Genomic DNA, 22,330 nt, shown 5'->3' on the forward strand with positions numbered 1-22,330 from the left:
CTAGAAACAGGAGAAAAGCAATTGGAAATGAGTTGGCTGTGTACAGCCAATTTCTGCTCGGTCTGGGTGCACCGGACTGTCTGGTGGTGCACCGGACAGTGTCCGGTGTGCCAGACCAGCCTCCGGTGAATAGGCCACTCTTGAGACTCGACGGCGGTGTACGGCTATAATTCACCGGACTGCCCGGTGGTGCACCGGACTGTCCAGTGAGTCGTCCGCGGCGAAGTCGTCGCTCTCGGGAAACGTTCAACGACATACGGCTAAAATTCACCGGACTGTCCGGTGAGGCACTGAAGCGTCCCCAATCCTCTGGGACTCAAATGTGATACAATTACTAGTCCCAGGAGGCTAGTAAACACATTTATACATCAGATGATACCAAATCTGCTTAAACGAGACAAACCTACAAAGGTGGCGAACAACTTTAAGAGTTGGTCCACAACTCGAGACATATCATCAGAGTGGGGCTGAAGCAGCCCGATATACGCAGTGAAGCAATTCAGCGGTCCAACAGCCACAGGCAAGGTTGGGAACAGTCGTAACTCTTACCCGATCTCCTTTTTTCTGAAAAACAACAAAAAAGCAAGGGTGAGTACAAACGTACTCAGCAGCCCACCTTCACCCGCGGAATGGGGAAATCAGATATAATGCATGGAATATGTGGAGCTCAGAATATTTTGCAGAAACAGCAATATTTGATGCAGGGTTGTTTTGAAAAACATTTTGTACTTTTGCAAAGCGCATCCTCTCCAAAAGGAGCAGGAAGTTTTTCAGTATTATAACAAAATCCCCTGGACTAAACCATCTAGGTATCTCAGAAGTTTCCCACTGGTTTTCATTTTCAAAAACAGCTACTGGACTTCCCGTCCACCATAGCTCACGGCTCAACCGCCGAACCTTTTTAAAAACCACTTTTCTCAAACGCACCTTTTTTTAAAACAAAACATTAATTGCCATACCATACCAGACTCGTCCATTCCTGTGGACACAGACTATTCGAATAGGTTTTCAAACTCTGCGCAGAGGTGTACACTTTACCCACTAGTCCGGCTCTGCGATCTCATGATCAGTGAGATCCGAATCCGACTCTCTTTCTTTCCCCGCACGTCCTAACCTTAACGGTTATCCGGAAGGAGTCAGGCCACCACCATGTCCAAACCGGACAAAACTTTCCCCCTCCTTATCCTTTCGGTGCTCCCCAGCCTTCATAACCCTGGGGTTGGACCGTACGAGTTCAGATTGAGTGACTGCCCACACAGTCTCGAGTGGTTGTACTATTAAAGAGTACAGGTAGTGAAGATGACAAACCGGTCCTTATACGAGGGGACAATCCTTCTGCTCACGCCTAAACCAGCTGAGCCAACACCTTAGGCCCTCCCCTAAACCAGGGAGTCCCTGATTATCCCACTCACAAGGTGATAAGGGTGAAAACCCTTCATCACACACATTTTGAAAAGCATTTTCTTTTGAAAACTCACACCTGTGCTCAAATCATTTGTAACAAATATATCAGGGATTGATTGCGGCAAGCGGCTGGGTGGCCATAATAACTTGTCTTAAAATCATATCATGCATAAAATAATAGGCCGAGGGTTGTGGTTGTAAAACATAGGTAATTTATGCATCAAAGGGATCTAGTGAGCTTGCCGTGCTTATTCGGCGAAGGGGGAAGGGGAGCTCGCGGAACTGGCTTCTGGCTCCACCGCCTAGCGTAGACTTGCAGATCTGGCCTCCACGAGACGACACGAACGCTCCGATAACTATGCAACATGAACAAGCAAACATACAAACCAGCAAGTATACCAACAAATATTTAGTATAGTGGTCAGAAAAGCGATATATGGATGGGTAGAGTCTTGAGTAGAATCTGTGTCATGTGGTGTTGTGATATTACTGGTGGTGGGGCGGAGGTGCTTACCAGGAGGGTGGACTGGAGGCGAAGCGACACTATGCGTGTAGCCGGCAGAGCAGAGTAACTGAGTGGGTGGGGTGTTTGCCTTGGTTGAGGGTGTTGAGTGTGTGTGGAGAGGGAGAGGGTAGTTGGGTGTATTTATAGCTGGGTGTATGTGGTGTAGCACAGTGAAGTTCAATGTTGGTGAGAATAGTGACGAATGAATCGTCTGACTTAGTATGAATAGGAGAGTTATAGGCAGAATATGGGACAAGAGTATTTTGGGGGTTTTCTGGAATATGGACCATGCTTAAGGGATGACATGGTTGGATAGGGAATAGTTTGATAAGAATTTAGAAACGAGAATTATTGGAATCTGAGTTTGGGAGCCTGGTTCGAAGGAATCTCAAAGTTAAGCGTGCTCAACTTGGAGAAACCTAGGATGGGTGACTAGATGGAAAGTTCCCTACTGGAAGGAAAATCACAGTCACCGGAGTTCGTATGACTGGAATATGGGTCTAGCTGGTCTTAGGTGGACTGGACAACATGATGTATGAGTAGTTGAAATTTGGGATAACTAGATGACCGATGAATAGTAACGATGAATAGTGGCGACGGAAAAGTAATTATAGATATCATCGATGAATAGTAACGATGATGAATAGTAATGGTAAATAGTAACGATGATGAATAGTGTATGTGAATAGTAACGATGAATAGTAACGGTGAATAGTAATGGTGAATAGTGATAGTGAATAGTTCGTATGAACGAACGATGAACGGTGAATAGGAACTATGAACGAACGGACGAACGATCGAATGATCGGACGAACGAACGATCGGAATTTCGGCAGCATAACGGCAGGAAAAGATTATTTGGACGAACGAACGGACGAACGATCGAATAATCGTACGAACGAACGATCAGAATTTCGGTAGCATAACGGCAGAACAAAGATTATCTGGAAGAACGATGAATAGGGACTATGAACGAACGATGAACGATGAATAGGGACTATGAACGAACGATGAACGATCGAATGATCGAACGAACGAACGATCGGAATTTCGGCAGCATAACGGTAGGAAAAAAGATTATTTGGACGAACGAACGGACGAACGATCGAACGATCGGACGAACGGACGAACGAACCATGAACGATCGGACGAACGATCGAACGATCGGACGAACGAACGAACAAACTAAGAACAGGGGACGAACGATCGAAGAACGATCGAACGATCCTTGTGCTAGTGTGTGCTTGTGTGGAACATGGAGTGGGTGTGTGTGGGGGGGGAGAGAGTTGCCATGAAATGGCTTGGGGTGGGATGAGAGGAGGCCCTTGCCCCTCTATTTATAGCCATGGTGGGGGATTAGGGGGAGGGATGAGAGGATTAGTGGGAGGATGAGAGGATTAGTGGGAGGTTAGCATGTATTTGTCTTGTATAAGTGTAATTAGCTTGTAGAGCTCACCGTATGACACTGGAGGCATACGTATATGTATGGGCATGAGGAAAGTTATGAAGAAAATATTTGTAGGGTCTTGAAAAATGATTCTGAAGGTATTTCTCAAGAGGAAAATATCCGGAGATACATCGGTGGAATATTTTGGCAGTATTTCTGGAAAGAAATCAAAGGGGGGTTACTGGGGAAATATCTGAGCGGTATTTCTGAAAAGAAATTGAGGGTGATTACTGGGAAAATATTTGTAGGATATTTTGAGGAGGATTTTAGAGAGAATATAGACCACTATAATTTATTTGTTGATATCAACTCGCAAACAAACATTTTGAAATGAAATTTGAAAATCATTTTGAATTTAGGGCGAGTTTGAGAAAAATTCAGAATTTGAATTTTTGGGATGCTACAAATCTACCCCACTTAAAAGGAATCTCGTCCTCGAGATTTGGCTTAGAAGGGTTATGGGTATAGCTTTACTTCAGCTACATATCTTCACTTTGCAAACTCTTCGAGGAGATAGAGCTTCAACAAAATCTGGCCTTTAAGGGGCATCCGGTTGCTGATTGCAAGCGCTGATTCTGGCTACTCAAAGATCATCTTCAGGCTTCAGCTTTCGCTTGGCAGCTAGCTTATTGAAGAAGCATCGATGCCAACACGCAAACCTTTCTCTTGCGAACTCCCACATGGATTCCTTCCTTGATTGGTCTTCTGGTGCTTCATCAACAAAACTTGGGTGACCACTTCTCATCCAGAAACTTATATGCTTCGATGATCGGGTCCTCCACAAGCTTGCTACAGACCTTCTTCTTTTTCTCCATAGCAGGAACCTTACTGGAATACTACCCCACTTAAAAAGAATGAGGGTGGAACTCTTGAATCTTGGGGATTTGAACTCCTTGAAGTACCTCATAACAAGGGTGTTACGGGGCCTTCTTCTGCTGTTGCTGCTTGACCAGGCTGCGGAGAGATGACTGACACAGGGTTGATTCTGGGACAACCTTCTTCTTATCTTCTCTCCACTATCTTCTTTTCACTTTTCACTTCACTTCTCACTTTTCACTTTTCACTGCCTCTTTCTTTCTCTTTGCTCTTCCCACTGGAGGAGTCTATCGATGAGTATTACCATCATACAGAGGAGGAAACCAAAGACTATGAACCATGTACAACAGTCTTCAACCCAAGAATCACCAAGCATTGTGATCTTAGGGGCGAGGGAGTGGGAAAATGGAGTTGCTTGCAATTTGGCAGAGGGGATTTTATCGGGGCTGTTTTTGCTTTGTGCGAGATGGGAGTTGAGGGAGCTGGTGGGGGGTTTTATAGGCGAGCGTTGGTGTTCGGTTGCGGAGTAGTGGTGATGGAGTAGGTGCTACGTGGCAACAAGTGCGACGGAGGGGAAGGGGGGCCTGGTGACGGCGATGATGGCGGCGGTGGGTGCGCTGCAAAGGGGGGTGGGTGGCGGTAGTGCGCTGCAAAGGGGGCATGGGCGGCGGTGCTAGTGCGCATGGAGGCGGGCACGCGTGCGAGGGGCACGGGTGAGTGGTGGGGTCGATGACCCTGATGTTTGTGGTCTCTGGTTCCAAGAATCTTTGCCTCTCTGTATGGTAATAACTCCTTCTGTCCTCTTTTCCTGTTTACTTTGACTCAGGGGCAGTGCTTTGATTCCCACGGTCGGTCCTTTTGACTGAGCGGCTGGACTGGTTTCTTCTGTAGCTCGTTCTAGGCTTCAAGGGTAAGCTTCCCGGTATCTTCTTGGGTAAGGCACTTTTCTCTTCAGATGGGTTAAGATGAGAATGGAAGCATAAGGTAAGGATTAGCTCTAATTTGTGATCTATGTTTTTAGAGAAAACCTTTTTAAGAAAAATGAAAAGAAAACACACAAGCTCAGCAATGATAAGCACAAACAAATCAAATGTTTTGAATAAGGGAAGAATAGAGTTTTTCCAAAGCACGGGCTACTCAGATTTGGGGGCTAAGCATAACTACTATTGCTTGGCTCCTGAATTGAGAACTATGCTAAATGCAAATTATGAGCACTAACGTTAAAGCATCACATATGCACTCAAAAGGGGAGAAAACATCAAGCGAAATTCATTTTGAAATGCCCTAGGGGGCCACACAAATAGAGTTTTTCAAAGCACGAGACTACACGATTACCTCTCATACATGTAGGGCTCTAGCCAAAGTGAAGAAAAACTTCACTACCCAATGCATGCAGAGGACTGGGCATACTAACTTCAGACCAGGCAACTTCTCTTCTGGCAAGGCTGACGCACAACTTCAATCTGAGACATCTCCTGGATGGGTCAAGAGGGACCTGATGTTGATGACTTCTTCTGGCGGCGACTGAGATGGCAACACAGGGTTGAACTCTTCTTCAAGCTGGACTGGCTCTTGTAGCTCCTCAGAGGGCGGTGGTGCTGGCGGGGTGCTTGCAGCTTCTTCCTTGACCTCAAGGGATGGTGCTGTAATCTTCTTCATGGTGAGGGGCTCAAACAACTCTAGCGGGGGATCTTGGGAGGACTCGGGGTGCTCTTGCTTATCCATAGCCTGAGGGAAGACTGGAATTCCTTCCAAGACTATGGCTCCTTCTGGTAGTTCCCAAGCCTTCTTCTCTCCTCTGGTAGAGACCGGGTGACCTTCAAGAATCTGGGGGTCTTCTACTTTGATGGGTTGAACAGGGTTGGATGGAGCGGGCTCTTGGATCCGCAGGGCTCTACGTTGGTTATGGGTGACCAAGTAGGCCTCCATCAACTTCTGGACGTGCTCATCCTCGGCTTGCTTCAGGGCTTCAACAGCAATGACTTCAAGACTCTCCAAGGCAGTTGCACGGGCTTGAGCTGTGGTGAGATCCACATGCAGCTGACGGCTGCGCTTCTCTGCATCTTCTGCTCGGGCAATCATCTGACGGTGGTGCCGGGCCAAGAAATCATACTGTGCATCAAGGGTGAGCAGGTATGCAGTGAGGTACACGACTGTGGGGTCATCCTCAAGCAGCTGCTGCTCTTCCAATGCACGCATCCTGGCCATCCAAGCGGGACGGTCTCTCTGAAAGGGCGGAAAGAATCTGAGCGGGGTGTCGGCCACTTCTTCTTCATAGATCTGACATAGGGTCCTCAATGCCTTGCGAGCGACGACTTGGCAGGTGTCTTTGAATCTGTGCCCAGCAACAGTGACACTCCATTCCACATGGTGTGGACTGGATCCAATGTATACAGTCACGACACACTTCTTTGTGCCATGCTCGACGAACTCACGACCATCATACTCTGGCTGGCTCCTGATTCTGAGGCGGACTGTGCATGCTCTCAGCAACTTGGGGAAACCATCTTCATTCTGGCAGAAGCTGGTTTGGCACTGAACCTCCATCTGACTTCTGAGAGAAGGAAAGGGGGAAAACATTTTTGAAATGAAGGGATGAGAGCAAGAATTTTTTTTAAGAAAATAGTTTGGACTCAAAAACTTTTGATCAGGCTAAGGGTTACGTCCTGCGGCCAACCTAACAGCTCTGATACCACCTGAAGCGTCCCCAATCCTCTGGGACTCAAATGTGATACAATTACTAGTCCCAGGAGGCTAGTAAACACATTTATACATCAGATGATACCAAATCTGCTTAAACGAGACAAACCTACAAAGGTGGCGAACAACTTTAAGAGTTGGTCCACAACTCGAGACATATCATCAGAGTGGGGCTGAAGCAGCCCGATATACGCAGTGAAGCAATTCAGCGGTCCAACAGCCACAGGCAAGGTTGGGAACAGTCGTAACTCTTACCCGATCTCCTTTTTCTGAAAAACAACAAAAAAGCAAGGGTGAGTACAAACGTACTCAGCAGCCCACCTTCACCCGCGGAATGGGGAAATCAGATATAATGCATGGAATATGTGGAGCTCAGAATATTTTGCAGAAACAGCAATATTTGATGCAGGGTTGTTTTGAAAAACATTTTGTACTTTTGCAAAGCGCATCCTCTCCAAAAGGAGCAGGAAGTTTTTCAGTATTATAACAAAATCCCCTGGACTAAACCATCTAGGTATCTCAGAAGTTTCCCACTGGTTTTCATTTTCAAAAACAGCTACTGGACTTCCCGTCCACCATAGCTCACGGCTCAACCGCCGAACCTTTTTAAAAACCACTTTTCTCAAACGCACCTTTTTTTAAAACAAAACATTAATTGCCATACCATACCAGACTCGTCCATTCCTGTGGACACAGACTATTCGAATAGGTTTTCAAACTCTGCGCAGAGGTGTACACTTTACCCACTAGTCCGGCTCTGCGATCTCATGATCAGTGAGATCCGAATCCGACTCTCTTTCTTTCCCCGCACGTCCTAACCTTAACGGTTATCCGGAAGGAGTCAGGCCACCACCATGTCCAAACCGGACAAAACTTTCCCCCTCCTTATCCTTCCGGTGCTCCCCAGCCTTCATAACCCTGGGGTTGGACCGTACGAGTTCAGATTGAGTGACTGCCCACACAGTCTCGAGTGGTTGTACTATTAAAGAGTACAGGTAGTGAAGATGACAAACCGGTCCTTATACGAGGGGACAATCCTTCTGCTCACGCCTAAACCAGCTGAGCCAACACCTTAGGCCCTCCCCTAAACCAGGGAGTCCCTGATTATCCCACTCACAAGGTGATAAGGGTGAAAACCCTTCATCACACACATTTTGAAAAGCATTTTCTTTTGAAAACTCACACCTGTGCTCAAATCATTTGTAACAAATATATCAGGGATTGATTGCGGCAAGCGGCTAGGTGGCCATAATAACTTGTCTTAAAATCATATCATGCATAAAATAATAGGCCGAGGGTTGTGGTTGTAAAACATAGGTAATTTATGCATCAAAGGGATCCAGTGAGCTTGTCGTGCTTATTCGGCGAAGGGGGAAGGGGAGCTCGCGGAACTGGCTTCTGGCTCCACCGCCTAGCGTAGACTTGCAGATCTGGCCTCCACGAGACGACACGAACGCTCCGATAACTATGCAACATGAACAAGCAAACATACAAACCAGCAAGTATACCAACAAATATTTAGTATAGTGGTCAGAAAAGCAATATATGGATGGGTAGAGTCTTGAGTAGAATCTGTGTCATGTGGTGTTGTGATATTACTGGTGGTGGAGCGGAGGTGCTTACCAGGAGGGTGGACTGGAGGCGAAGCGACACTATGCGTGTAGCCGGCAGAGCGGAGTAACTGAGTGGGTGGGGTGTTTGCCTTGGTTGAGGGTGTTGAGTGTGTGTGGAGAGGGAGAGGGTAGTTGGGTGTATTTATAGCTGGGTGTATGTGGTGTAGCACAGTGAAGTTCACTGTTGGTGAGAATAGTGACGAATGAATCGTCTGACTTAGTATGAATAGGAGAGTTATAGGCAGAATATGGGACAAGAGTATTTTGGGGGTTTTCTGGAATATGGACCATGCTTAAGGGATGACATGGTTGGATAGGGAATAGTTTGATAAGAATTTAGAAACGAGAATTATTGGAATCTGAGTTTGGGAGCCTGGTTCGAAGGAATCTCAAAGTTAAGCGTGCTCAACTTGGAGAAACCTAGGATGGGTGACTAGATGGAAAGTTCCCTACTGGAAGGAAAATCACAGTCACCGGAGTTCGTATGACTGGAATATGGGTCTAGCTGGTCTTAGGTGGACTGGACAACATGATGTATGAGTAGTTGAAATTTGGGATAACTAGATGACCGATGAATAGTAACGATGAATAGTGGCGACGGAAAAGTACTTATAGATATCATCGATGAATAGTAACGATGATGAATAGTAATGGTAAATAGTAACGATGATGAATAGTGTATGTGAATAGTAACGATGAATAGTAACGGTGAATAGTAATGGTAAATAGTGATAGTGAATAGTTCGTATGAACGAACGATGAACGGTGAATAGGAACTATGAACGAACGGACGAACGATCGAATGATCGGACGAACGAACGATCGGAATTTCGGCAGCATAACGGCAGGAAAAGATTATTTGGACGAACGAACGGACGAACGATCGAATGATCGTACGAACGAACGATCAGAATTTCGGTAGCATAACGGCAGGACAAAGATTATCTGGAAGAACGATGAATAGGGACTATGAACGAACGATGAACGATGAATAGGGACTATGAACGAACGATGAACGATCGAATGATCGAACGAACGAACGATCGGAATTTCGGCAGCATAACGGTAGGAAAAAAGATTATTTGGACGAACGAACGGACGAACGATCGAACGATCGGACGAACGGACGAACGAACCATGAACGATCGGACGAACGATCGAACGATCGGACGAACGAACGAACAAACTAAGAACAGGGGACGAACGATCGAAGAACGATCGAACGATCCTTGTGCTAGTGTGTGCTTGTGTGGAACATGGAGTGGGTGTGGGGGGGGAGAGAGTTGCCATGAAATGGCTTGGGGTGGGATGAGAGGAGGCCCTTGCCCCTCTATTTATAGCCATGGTGGGGGATTAGGGGGAGGGATGAGAGGATTAGTGGGAGGATGAGAGGATTAGTGGGAGGTTAGCATGTATTTGTCTTGTATAAGTGTAATTAGCTTGTAGAGCTCACCGTATGACACTGGAGGCATACGTATATGTATGGGCATGAGGAAAGTTATGAAGAAAATATTTGTAGGGTCTTGAAAAATGATTCTGAAGGTATTTCTCAAGAGGAAAATATTCGGAGATACATCGGTGGAATATTTTGGCAGTATTTTTGGAAAGAAATCAAAGGGGGGTTACTGGGGAAATATCTGAGCGGTATTTCTGAAAAGAAATTGAGGGTGATTACTGGGAAAATATTTGTAGGATATTTTGAGGAGGATTTTAGAGAGAATATAGACCACTATAATTTATTTGTTGATATCAACTCGCAAACAAACATTTTGAAATGAAATTTGAAAATCATTTTGAATTTAGGGCGAGTTTGAGAAAATTTCAGAATTTGAATTTTTGGGATGCTACAGGCACCGGACTGTCCGGTGAGGCACCGGACTGTCCGGTGAGCCAACGGTCGACTGCGCCAACGGACGGTCGTGCAATCCGCGCGCGACGCGTGGGCGCGCCAATGGTTGGCAGGGGGCACCGGACTGTCCGGTGTGATAGTGTCCGGTGAGCCAACTGTCGTAAATCTGCAACGGTCGAATGCGCCATAAAAGGAAGGAGATCGCGCACCGGACAGCTACAGGGATTGTCCGGTGGTGCACCGGACTGTCCGGTGCGCCACCTGATAGAAGGCAAGATTTGCCTTCCAAAGCTGCCTCCAATGGCTCCTTGCTGCCTTGGGGCTATAAAAGGGACCCCTAGACGCATGGAGGAGTCACCTAAGCATTCTTTGATCATTCCTAAGCATCCAGACTCCACTCACACGCATTTGATTCTCTGTGCTAGCAATTTGAGCTCCTCTTGAGTTGAGAACTCCGTGTGTTGAACTTAGAGCTCAAGTTGTGATTTGTGTGCGTGATTGTGCTCTCGTTTTGAGTCTTGTGTGCGTTGCTCTCCCCTCCCTTACTTCCGTGCTTTTTTGTGATCATCAATTGTAAGGGCGAGAGGCTCCAAGTTGTGGAGATTCCTCGCAAACGGGAGAAAGTATAAGAAAGAAGAACACTGTGGTATTTAAGTTGATCATTGGATCACTTGAAAGGGGTTGAGTGCAACCCTCGTCCATTGGGACGCCACAACGTGGAAGTAGGCAAGTTTTGTACTTGGCCGAACCACGGGATAACTCGTGTGTCTCTTGTGATTGCTTTTCTGTGTGATTATTGTGATTCGCAAGAGCTCGCTCTATAGCCACTTGGTTTTATCATTCTAACACTTAACCAAGTTTTGTGGTTATTAGTTGTTGAATTTTACAGGATCACCTATTCACCCCCCTCTAGGTGCTCTCATGCTTGATGGCTAGCGTGCCTTGACATGGTTGTGCATATGCAGCTTTCATCGTACCATGCCGCTTCACTGCTGGTAAATCTAAGCCCACCAACACGTGGAGTTGTCAGCAGAGCGATTGGGCTTGAAGCGGTTTCAACGTTTATTGCTGGAGTGTGGGGTACAGGTACAGGATCGACAATGTTAACAGAGAACATACACACCCTCGAAACAACCAAAATGGGCAGCAGGAAGGCTTTGCAGCTTGGGGTAGTCGTGTTAGTCATCTTCTCCTTATTTGGTATGATGCGGCTTCTATACTGCAATTATGTCCCATCATTTTTTTATGAAGTGCGGACTTCCTAAAGCTGAGCTCCTTGGCTGTAGGTAAAATCGGAGCTCTCCTAGCCTCTATACCTCTTGCCTTGGCCGCCTCTGTTCTGTGCTTCACCTGGGCGCTAATTGTCGCGCTTGGTTTGTCCACATTGCGATACACCCAAGCAGCAAGCTCCAAAAACATGATAATAGTTGGATTTTCCCTATTCATCTCCTTGTCGATATCCGCATACTTTCAGTAGTATGAACCCAGCTCCAACCTAATCTTGCCCAGCTATCTTCTTTCATATGCTGCAGCGTCAAGTGGACCAGTTCGCACAGCCAGCAGCGGGGTGAGCTCTGCTGCCTTCCTTACCCGTGCAGCTAGAATGTGTTCCTGTCAATCGAATTACTGACAGTCTAAATTGTCCTGCAGCTGAACTATGCAGTGAACACGCTCCTATCCATCGACGTTGTGGTGGCTCTCCTTGTCGCGTTGATCCTTGACAACACAGTGCCAGGCAGTAGACAAGAGCGCAGTGTGTACATTTGGACAGATCCCAAATCCCTCGAGGTGGATCCTGCGACATTGAGCCTGTTTGGTTCATGTCACACCCGGGTTTCGGGGCACCAAAACCCGAGCGCGAACATATTCACCAGGTGTGCTGGGACCAAGTCTCACACATATGATGAATCATGGCACAGGATCGAATGTCACATCATATAATAGGAGTTCTATACAAAATAAATAAATAATTACATTATAAGGAGACAACGGTCCAACAACCCAAAGTTGACTGGGAGACGACGGCCTAGACCTCTCACGAACACATCGCAGCATCCTCCATGCGCCTCATCCTGTGGTACCTGTTCTTGACCTGTGGGGGGTGTGAGACAGCAAGAGTGAGCTCACCTACGTTCATAGCTCAACAAGTTGTGGGGAATAATGTGCATGAACTCGCCAAAGGTGGGAGCTCACGTGAAGTGTAAGGCTTACCAAAGAAGATGGTTGAAGCTGAGCATTGCTTTTAGAGTTGGTCAAAATTTTATTAGCAGTTACTAAGTATAAGTAAATACCAACCCAATTAAGAAGTAGAACAAAAGTAACAACATCACCTGCGATGCAATGCATATGACAAATTGAATTTAGTTCCATAAATTAATCATGTGAGGGTCCGAGCTGCTCATGACCGTGAGCACGGCTAGTATACCAGTTTTACACTCTGCAGAGGTTGCGCATCTTTACCCATAAGTCATGTTACCCATCTGCCAAGGGATCGCGACTTCCCATACACCTCTACCGAGGAGGCGAGGCAGGGTAACACTACGAGGCCTTTACAAAGTTCCACTAGCTTCAGAAAACCCGCTACAGTTTATAGGAAGCTCCAATGCAGGGTTCTTGCCTGACCGCCATCGCAGCAAAATCAACCAAGGACCTCCCTACACTGACCACTCCCCTACTGCCCTTGCCCCTTTCGGGTAAGGTAGTCTTCCACTAGCTTTCCTAATTAATCAGCCAAGGGCGTCCCATTAAACCCTTGTGGTAGCACTGTTTTCCCGGGTGGTTCTCCATGTTCCAATTAACATAATGATCTTATCATGAACAGTAAATAACAACTGATAACAAAAGTGTAATCATGAATAATGTATCTCCATACCCAAAACCACATATAGCTCTAGCAAGTACTACCCAGAAAGTTCAGTGGTAAACAAGGTATAAAGATAGACAAACTAGGGTAACCTATTGGGTCCCATTAAAATTAACCTATGCAGATCATTATGATTAATTAGAACATGAGTGGGTAAAAAGAAGTGATCAAGGGCACAACTTGCCTGGCACTTGAGATGGTACCAACTTGCTTCTCAGGTGACACGTGTCCTCACTGCTAAACGTAGCAATACAAACAAACAGTGTATAGGCAAAATTAACATTACACCAAACATAAGAATAAACTATATAATAATATTCTACACTGCGTAACGAGATCGTAGAAACAAGAACCACTAAATTCGGCGCTACGGTTATTAAGTTATGAATTTCTGAAGTTTTTAAATACCTAGTATAACATAAATCAAGTGGATAATTTTGATCTAGGTTTCATGACTAAACAGAGTTACTAGGTGGTAGATAATATTAAAACAAAATTATTGCAACTGGAATAAATCAATTTGGAGCTAAAATGAAATAAATATGAATTTCACAAGTTTCTAGTATTGTTTTTGTATTAAAAATCATTTTCTAAAATAAATTCTGAATTTCCTCAGGCTTCTGGACCGGGCACATTATTTTAACAAAGCCCAGGGGTGATTTTGTATAATCCAGGGACCTGCTTGTGATTAGTTCCAACAAAAAAGGATGGCGGGTTGGTTTTATAAAAGTGGAAGGGCTCTTTTGAAAGACTACCAGGCCGAAGGGGTACGAATAAGCTCTGACCACCCGATTAGAGATGGAGGGCTCAGATCACATTGGGACGGCATCGAACCGGTAACCAATATGGACCGTAAGATCACGATCCCCCGGTTCATAACCAACATGCCCAAGATCGATTCTGATCCATCCGATCGACACCCGGCCGCCCGGATTTAAACACCTGAAAGGGGGTACACGCCACCTAATCCTATCCGTGCGTTGACGCTTCAATGGTTCGGATCTATCCTGGTCACGATCAATCCAGAATGCCCCTTGATAGATCCAACGGCTAGGGACCCTTCTTCCCCCGACTGGACCTGAGCAGAGGCAGCACGAAAGTGCCCAGGGCGGCGACGTCCGAGATCCCGACGGGTGAAGCGGCCATCGGAGCATGGAGCCGGGCAGAGAGGTTGTTCGCGCGCATGGGGAGGAAGGACTCACCACGCTTCCGCTGCGCCGAGGCCCGCCCACGGCACGATGCGGCAAGACCAATAGACTGCACCACTGGTGAACCGAGCTCCGAAGAACGCCGAGCACGGAGGCCAGTGACACGGCGGCGACAAGGATGACCAGGGAGGGGAAAAGGTAAGCGGGGCGGCTCAACCTTTATAGCCCGACGATGGATCGGATTCCGAAGTTAGCGCCGATTTGGGGGGGGATCGGTTGGAGGAGCGCGAGGATTTCACCGGAGTCCGCGCGGGGTCTGTTCCTTCAACCACCAGCGCAAGAAGCGGAGAGGAGATAGGGAGGGGATAGAGCTAGCACGGGTCCGCCATCACCCATGAGCGCGAGGCAGCGGAGGCGGGCCCCGGGTTTTCCTCCGCGGTTTGCGGCAACAGCACCACTGGCGCGCGCGATTTCCGCGGCTCTGGTTGCGAGTAGCGAGTCCGAGCGCGAGTTAGGAGATGACCCAAGGAAGCCGGTCGCGGGACCCACGCTACAGCCAAAGGGGGGTTAGCGCGCGCTGAGGTGGGCTGCCCGCGGAGAAGGAGTGGGCCGCTGGTGAACATTTCGGCCCAGGTGAGGTCTTCCGCTTTTTTTATTTTCTAATTTCATTTCAATTTACAAATCCAAACTAAATCAAATTTGGTTTTAAGACTCCAATACAAACTACATGTACATCACAAAATTTTCAGCGTGAATGCAAATATATATATATATATATTATATATTTGTCTTATTTAATTCTTTTATACATGATTCACAATCATATAATAGAGAATAGGTATTTGAAAAATGTCATTTCTAGTTTGTACTTTTCTTTAGTGAATAAGTATAAATATATTTCAATAAAGTAACAAATTTATATGGAGATTATTTTAAATCTTTATTGGAAACATAATTATGTTATGTGGTGTTGTCCCACATGTAAGAAAAAAAAATTTATTGGAGGATTTTCTAGCACCAGAAATCTTTAGAGGATTTATTTACTATTATCTTATTTATTAGTTTATTTATTTTCAAAAAAAATTCAAGATGAGATTTTAGGTGCTACAAATCCTACCCCCCTTAACAGAAATCTCGTCCTCGAGATTTGTAAGAAAAGGGATGTATACTCATATTGTTCTCGGAACATGTGCACAGACAAAGAAATCTCGGCATGATGCATAATTCTTTAAAAAACATAGGGTCAATAGACCTTATTATTATCACTAAAATAGTAAAATACTAACTAATAGCTAAACTAATATTTAGGTCTTACAAATAGTAAAATATATATGTATCTATATTTATGTTTATCTCTATTCTTGTTGTTCGTTGACTTCTTCACCGACTACTTCATCTTCAACTAGCTCTTCTTCTTGAATTTCATGTTCAATTGGTTCAGCTTCTACTTCTGCATGATGGGCTTGTCCCCGGTTGACAGATAGGGGCTGATTCTTTCCTGTCGAGGCTTGACCTTGCTTCATCGGAGCCGGTGTGGTGTAGGCAGTCCTGTTGGGACAGTAGTTGGCGTAGTGTCCCGGTTGTCCACACTTGAAGCATGCCCTGTTGGTGGTTGTGTTAGGAGCAACGGGTCCTGCTGGGGTGCTTGCTTGTGGAGGAGCAGTTGGTGCCCGTTGAGTTTGTTGCCCAGAACTGCCACTAGCTGGTGTACTTGGGGTGGTAGTATAGCGAGGACGGGAACTACTTCCAGCCTGCCCTTGGTTGGTTGCCCTTCTTTTCTCCCCAAATATACTCCTCTTGTTTTCTACAGCAATAGCTTTGTCAAGTAGCCTCTGGAAGGATGGGAATGTGTGCGATACCAGTTGATATTGCAAGGGTCCAATTAAACCGTCCAGAAAAAGCTCTTGCTTTTGCTCATCATCCTCAACATCTCTAGGAGCATATCGAGATAACTGGATGAATTTGTCCCTGTATTCACTCACAGACATACTTCCTTGCTTAAGGGATAGAAACTCCTTTCTCTTAATCTTCATGAGCCCAGCAGGAATATGGTAATTCCTGAATTGAGTGGAGAATTCTGCCCAGGTAATTGTATCGACAGCAGCATGAGCAGCGCAGTACGCATCCCACCAATCCGCAGCGGGACCAGCAAGACGACCTGATGCATAGAGTACTTTCTCTCTATCCGAGCACTAAGCTATGTTGAGCATCTTCTCAATGGACTTTAACCAGTCATCTGCTTGCAGCGGATCTGCGGAGTTGGAGAAGGTGGGTGGTTTGTGGCTCATGAATTCCCGGTGCTTGTCCCGGGGTGGAACTGGTGGTGGAGGTGGAGGCAGTGGCGCTTGTTGCTGTTGCTGTTGCGCCCTTCTTTCTTGACGTATCTCCTCCCGCTCTTGGCGCATCTCCCGACGTGCATCCTCTCTTTCCTGGCGTTCCTGCTGCATCTGAGCGCGCATATCTGCCATAGTGTCCGCCATTTGCTGCATCATCCTCATCTGAGCTGCAATCAGTGGGTCAACTCCGCCTGGTGGAGGATTAGGAGGATTCATCTCTGCTGGCTGTTGCTGGGGTTGTCTATATATCCACCGAGTGTGTCGATTAGGAGGTAAATCAATTCCACCACCCCGCCTGGTATTGACCATCTGAGTTAGATACATATGGTAAGATAGTCGAAGGAATCATTTGTAGGCAGAATGAATAAGCTAGTAGTTGGTTATGTACTGAAAGTTCTTTGGCAGGGCTTGACCCGATATTTTATGTCAAGATTAGGGTAACTAATTGTATGAGGTGAATGTCCAAAGGTAAGATAGAACCTGTCAAGACGAGATAGATACGGAATACTAGATTTTTTTAAAGGGGATAATCTAGATTGTCTAGTTGTCTTACAAATACTATCCTTTATGCCTAGATGTAGATGTAGATGTAATTGTGGACATTGATCCACAACCCATCACACTCAATCGAAGATCCAAATCAGACAAATATCATAAGAACAAGCATTCAAGTTCATAGATATCTATATATATAAAAAAATAGTTTTGTTTTTGTTCCTAAAAATAGGTCTCCTATTCCTAAAGGTTACTCTAGGCACAGGATTTCAAAGTGTGAAATCCACATTTGTCTTTAGAAGGAAAAGGTAAGAATAATCAGAGTAAAGCGGAAATAGATGAGAAAAGATTAAGAAAAGTTTAGATAAGAATCAGAGTAGCAAAGGTAAGTAGACAATGGTTGTCCAGTTCTATCTAGGTTTCGTCCTACAGTCAACATTCCTCTGATACCACTTCTGTCACACCCGGGTTTCGGGGCACCAAAACCCGAGCGCGAACATATTCACCAGGTGTGCTGGGACCAAGTCTCACACATATGATGAATCATGGCACAGGATCGAATGTCACATCATATAATAGGAGTTCTATACAAAATAAATAAATAATTACATTATAAGGAGACAACGGTCCAGCAACCCAAAGTTGACTGGGAGACGACGGCCTAGACCTCTCACGAACACATCGCAGCATCCTCCATGCGCCTCATCCTGTGGTACCTGTTCTTGACCTGTGGAGGGGGTGTGAGACAGCAAGAGTGAGCTCACATACGTTCATAGCTCAACAAGTTGTGGGGAATAATGTGCATGAACTCGCCAAAGGTGGGAGCTCACGTGAAGTGTAAGGCTTACCAAAGAAGATGGTTGAAGTTGAGCATTGCTTTTAGAGTTGGTCAAAATTTTATTAGCAGTTACTAAGTATAAGTAAATACCAACCCAATTAAGAAGTAGAACAAAAGTAACAACATCACCTGCGATGCAATGCATATGACAAATTGAATTTAGTTCCATAAATTAATCATGTGAGGGTCCGAGCTGCTCATGACCGTGAGCACGGCTAGTATACCAGTTTTACACTCTGCAGAGGTTGCGCATCTTTACCCACAAGTCATGTTACCCATCTGCCAAGGGATCGCGACTTCCCATACACCTCTACCGAGGAGGCGAGGCAGGGTAACACTACGAGGCCTTTACAAAGTTCCACTAGCTTCAGAAAACCCGCTACAGTTTATAGGAAGCTCCAATGCAGGGTTCTTGCCTGACCGCCATCGCAGCAAAATCAACCAAGGACCTCCCTACACTGACCACTCCCCTACTGCCCTTGCCCCTTTCGGGTAAGGTAGTCTTCCACTAGCTTTCCTAATTAATCAGCCAAGGGCGTCCCATTAAACCCTTGTGGTAGCACTGTTTTCTCGGGTGGTTCTCCATGTTCCAATTAACATAATGATCTTATCATGAACAGTAAATAACAACTGATAACAAAAGTGTAATCATGAATAATGTATCTCCATACCCAAAACCACATATAGCTCTAGCAAGTACTACCCAGAAAGTTCAGTGGTAAACAAGGTATAAAGATAGACAAACTAGGGTAACCTATTGGGTCCCATCAAAATTAACCTATGCAGATCATTATGATTAATTAGAACATGAGTGGGTAAAAAGAAGTGATCAAGGGCACAACTTGCCTGGCACTTGAGATGGTACCAACTTGCTTCTCAGGTGACATGTGTCCTCACTGCTAAACGTAGCAATACAAACAAACAGTGTATAGGCAAAATTAACATTACACCAAACATAAGAATAAACTATATAATAATATTCTACACTGCGTAACGAGATCGTAGAAACAAGAACCACTAAATTCGGCGCTACGGTTATTAAGTTATGAATTTCTGAAGTTTTTAAATACCTAGTATAACATAAATCAAGTGGATAATTTTGATCTAGGTTTCATGACTAAACAGAGTTACTAGGTGGTAGATAATATTAAAACAAAATTATTGCAACTGGAATAAATCAATTTGGAGCTAAAATGAAATAAATATGAATTTCACAAGTTTCTAGTATTGTTTTTGTATTAAAAATCATTTTCTAAAATAAATTCTGAATTTCCTCAGGCTTCTGGACCGGGCACATTATTTTAACAAAGCCCAGGGGTGATTTTGTATAATCCAGGGACCTGCTTGTGATTAGTTCCAACAAAAAAGGATGGCGGGTTGGTTTTATAAAAGTGGAAGGGCTCTTTTGAAAGACTACCAGGCCGAAGGGGTACGAATAAGCTCTGACCACCCGATTAGAGATGGAGGGCTCAGATCACATTGGGACGGCATCGAACCGGTAACCAATATGGACCGTAAGATCACGATCCCCCGGTTCATAACCAACATGCCCAAGATCGATTCTGATCCATCCGATCGACACCCGGCCGCCCGGATTTAAACACCTGAAAGGGGGTACACGCCACCTAATCCTATCCGTGCGTTGACGCTTCAATGGTTCGGATCGATCCTGGTCACGATCAATCCAGAACGCCCCTTGATAGATCCAACGGCTAGGGACCCTTCTTCCCCCGACTGGACCTGAGCAGAGGCAGCACGAAAGTGCCCAGGGCGGCGGCGTCCGAGATCCCGACGGGTGAAGCGGCCATCGGAGCATGGAGCCGGGCAGAGAGGCTGTTCGCGCGCATGGGGAGGAAGGACTCACCACGCTTCCGCTGTGCCGAGGCCCGCACACGGCACGATGCGGCAAGACCAATAGACCGCACCACTGGTGAATCGAGCTCCGAAGAACGCCGAGCACGGAGGCCAGTGACACGGCGGCGACGAGGATGACCAGGGAGGGGAAAAGGTAAGCGGGGCGGCTCAACCTTTATAGCCCGACGATGGATCGGATTCCGAAGTTAGCGCCGATTTGGGGGGGGGATCGGTTGGAGGAGCGCGAGGATTTCACCGGAGTCCGCGCGGGGTCTGTTCCTTCAACCACCAGCGCAAGAAGCGGAGAGGAGATAGGGAGGGGATAGAGCTAGCATGGGTCCGCCATCACCCATGAGCGCGAGGCAGCGGAGGCGGGCCCCGGGTTTTCCTCCGCGGTTTGCGGCAACAGCACCACTGGCGCGCGCGATTTCCGCGGCTCTGGTTGCGAGTAGCGAGTCCGAGCGCGAGTTAGGAGATGACCCAAGGAAGCCGGTCGCGGGACCCATGCGACAGCCAAAGGGGGGTTAGCGCGCGCTGAGGTGGGCTGCCCGCGGAGAAGGAGTGGGCCGCTGGTGAACATTTCGGCCCAGGTGAGGTCTTCCCCTTTTTTATTTTCTAATTTCATTTCAATTTACAAATCCAAACTAAATCAAATTTGGTTTTAAGACTCCAATACAAACTACATGTACATCACAAAATTTTCAGCGTGAATGCAAATATATATATATATTATATATTTGTCTTATTTAATTCTTTTATACATGATTCCCAATCATATAATAGAGAATAGGTATTTGAAAAATGTCATTTCTAGTTTGTACTTTTCTTTAGTGAATAAGTATAAATATATTTCAATAAAGTAACAAATTTATATGGAGATTATTTTAAATCTTTATTGGAAACATAATTATGTTATGTGGTGTTGTCCCACATGTAAGAAAAAAAATTATTGGAGGATTTTCTAGCACCAGAAATCTTTAGAGGATTTATTTACTATTATCTTATTTATTAGTTTATTTATTTTCAAAAAAAATCAAGATGAGATTTTAGGTGCTACAGTTCAGCTTTTTTCTGACTATCTTTTCTGAAAATCTGGCTGTGGGGAGAATCTGGTTGTGGGGAGAATCTGAGTACCATTACGATTACGTGTGGAGGAAGATAAAGTTGTTCATAGGGCTTAGGATCTAGAAAGTGACGGATTCCTACTATTACAATGACTCAACCGATTATGTGTTTATGTTGATTTTGGATGGTTTTTGCCCCAGCGAATTTTATAGAAGCCGGCTGAAAAGCTGAGCGTTTGGCAATCCGCAGCAGCTTTTGGTGGCTAGAAGCTACCAGAAGCCGAAACAAACAGGCCAACCCTACCGATTGCCGGAGAAGGTTTCGTGCTGGTTCAGGTGGGCAAAGTGTGTCAAGGTTTTGCTCTTTCTCACACAACATTGAATTATCTCAAACTCATAGCAGGGTACTTTATTCGCCACTTTATTCACCTCATACATTAGTGTTCATCCAAAAAATAAAAAAATAGGGGAACACACCTGAAAGCTGTCGATCTGGGGTAGCCGACCACACCGAGGAGGTTGGAGATGCGATGTGTTTGCTTGCCCGTGGTTTGAGCTTGGATCAAGGCACAGACGGTCAAAGGCGTTTACAGATGCTGATCTTGGGCCGAAGGGAAGGTGATGTTGGTCGTCGGTGCCCGCGAGAGTCGATGGCGACGTCTGCTGCTACCTTTGCGGACGGAAACCGCCAGATGCGAGCTAGCGTCCCTGGACCAGCCCGACTGCTCACGCCTACTGCCCAGCTTCACTGACAAAGCCGACCAAGCTCGCGCGAGACCGTGGTTGTGGCCTTGTGGGGGAGGGTCGCTAGAGAATCGGAGACCTAGGCGGCGCGGAAGGGGGAGGCAGGGACAATGGGCCTTGAGCGCCACGAAGGACTCAGAGGTGGAAGCGGCGGCGTTGGCTAACGGCTTCTCGAGTGCGTCGGAGTGGGAGGAGGAGGGCGAGGGCGGGGCCGGAGGGAACGGGGTTTCGAGGGGGGCAGAGCGGGGATGACACGACAGAGCTTAGGGAGGGGTGCAGAGCGGGGTTCTGAAAGTCGCATAGAGGGGGGTGAATAGGGCGAATCTGAAATTTACAAAGTTTAAGCACAACTACAAGCCGGGGTTAGCGTTAGAAATATAATCGAGTCCGAGAGAGAGGGTAAAAACAAATCGCAAGCAAATAAGGAGTGAGACACAAGGATTTGTTTTACCGAGGTTTGGTTCTTGCAAACCTACTCCCCGTTGAGGTGGTCACGAAGACCGGGTCTCTTTCAACCCTTTCCCTCTCTCAAACGGTCACTTAGACCGAGTGAGCTTCTCTTCTCAATCACACGGGACACTAAGTCCCCGCAAGGACCACCACACAATTGGTGTCTTTTGCCCTGGTTACAATTGAGTTGATCACAAGAAGAAT

The 22,330-nt window shown here is 46.1% G+C and overlaps 1 protein-coding gene across 1 annotated transcript in view; it reads left to right on the top strand.

Annotated features, from left to right (window-relative positions):
* LOC103634383 (nucleobase-ascorbate transporter 11) overlaps positions 1–21,314 on the top strand; it is an 84,329-nt gene extending 63,015 nt beyond the window's left edge. The window contains 4 exon segments of the mRNA XM_020541750.1: positions 11,300–11,534; positions 11,621–11,901; positions 11,985–12,150; positions 21,226–21,314. Of these exon segments, the coding sequence (XP_020397339.1) occupies positions 11,300–11,534; positions 11,621–11,901; positions 11,985–12,150; positions 21,226–21,314 (771 nt within the window).
* The last annotated feature ends 1,016 nt before the right edge of the window (positions 21,315–22,330 follow it).

Source organism: Zea mays, chromosome 7 (genome assembly GCF_902167145.1).
Source record: "Zea mays cultivar B73 chromosome 7, Zm-B73-REFERENCE-NAM-5.0, whole genome shotgun sequence".
Classification (NCBI taxonomy): Eukaryota; Viridiplantae; Streptophyta; class Magnoliopsida; order Poales; family Poaceae; genus Zea; species Zea mays.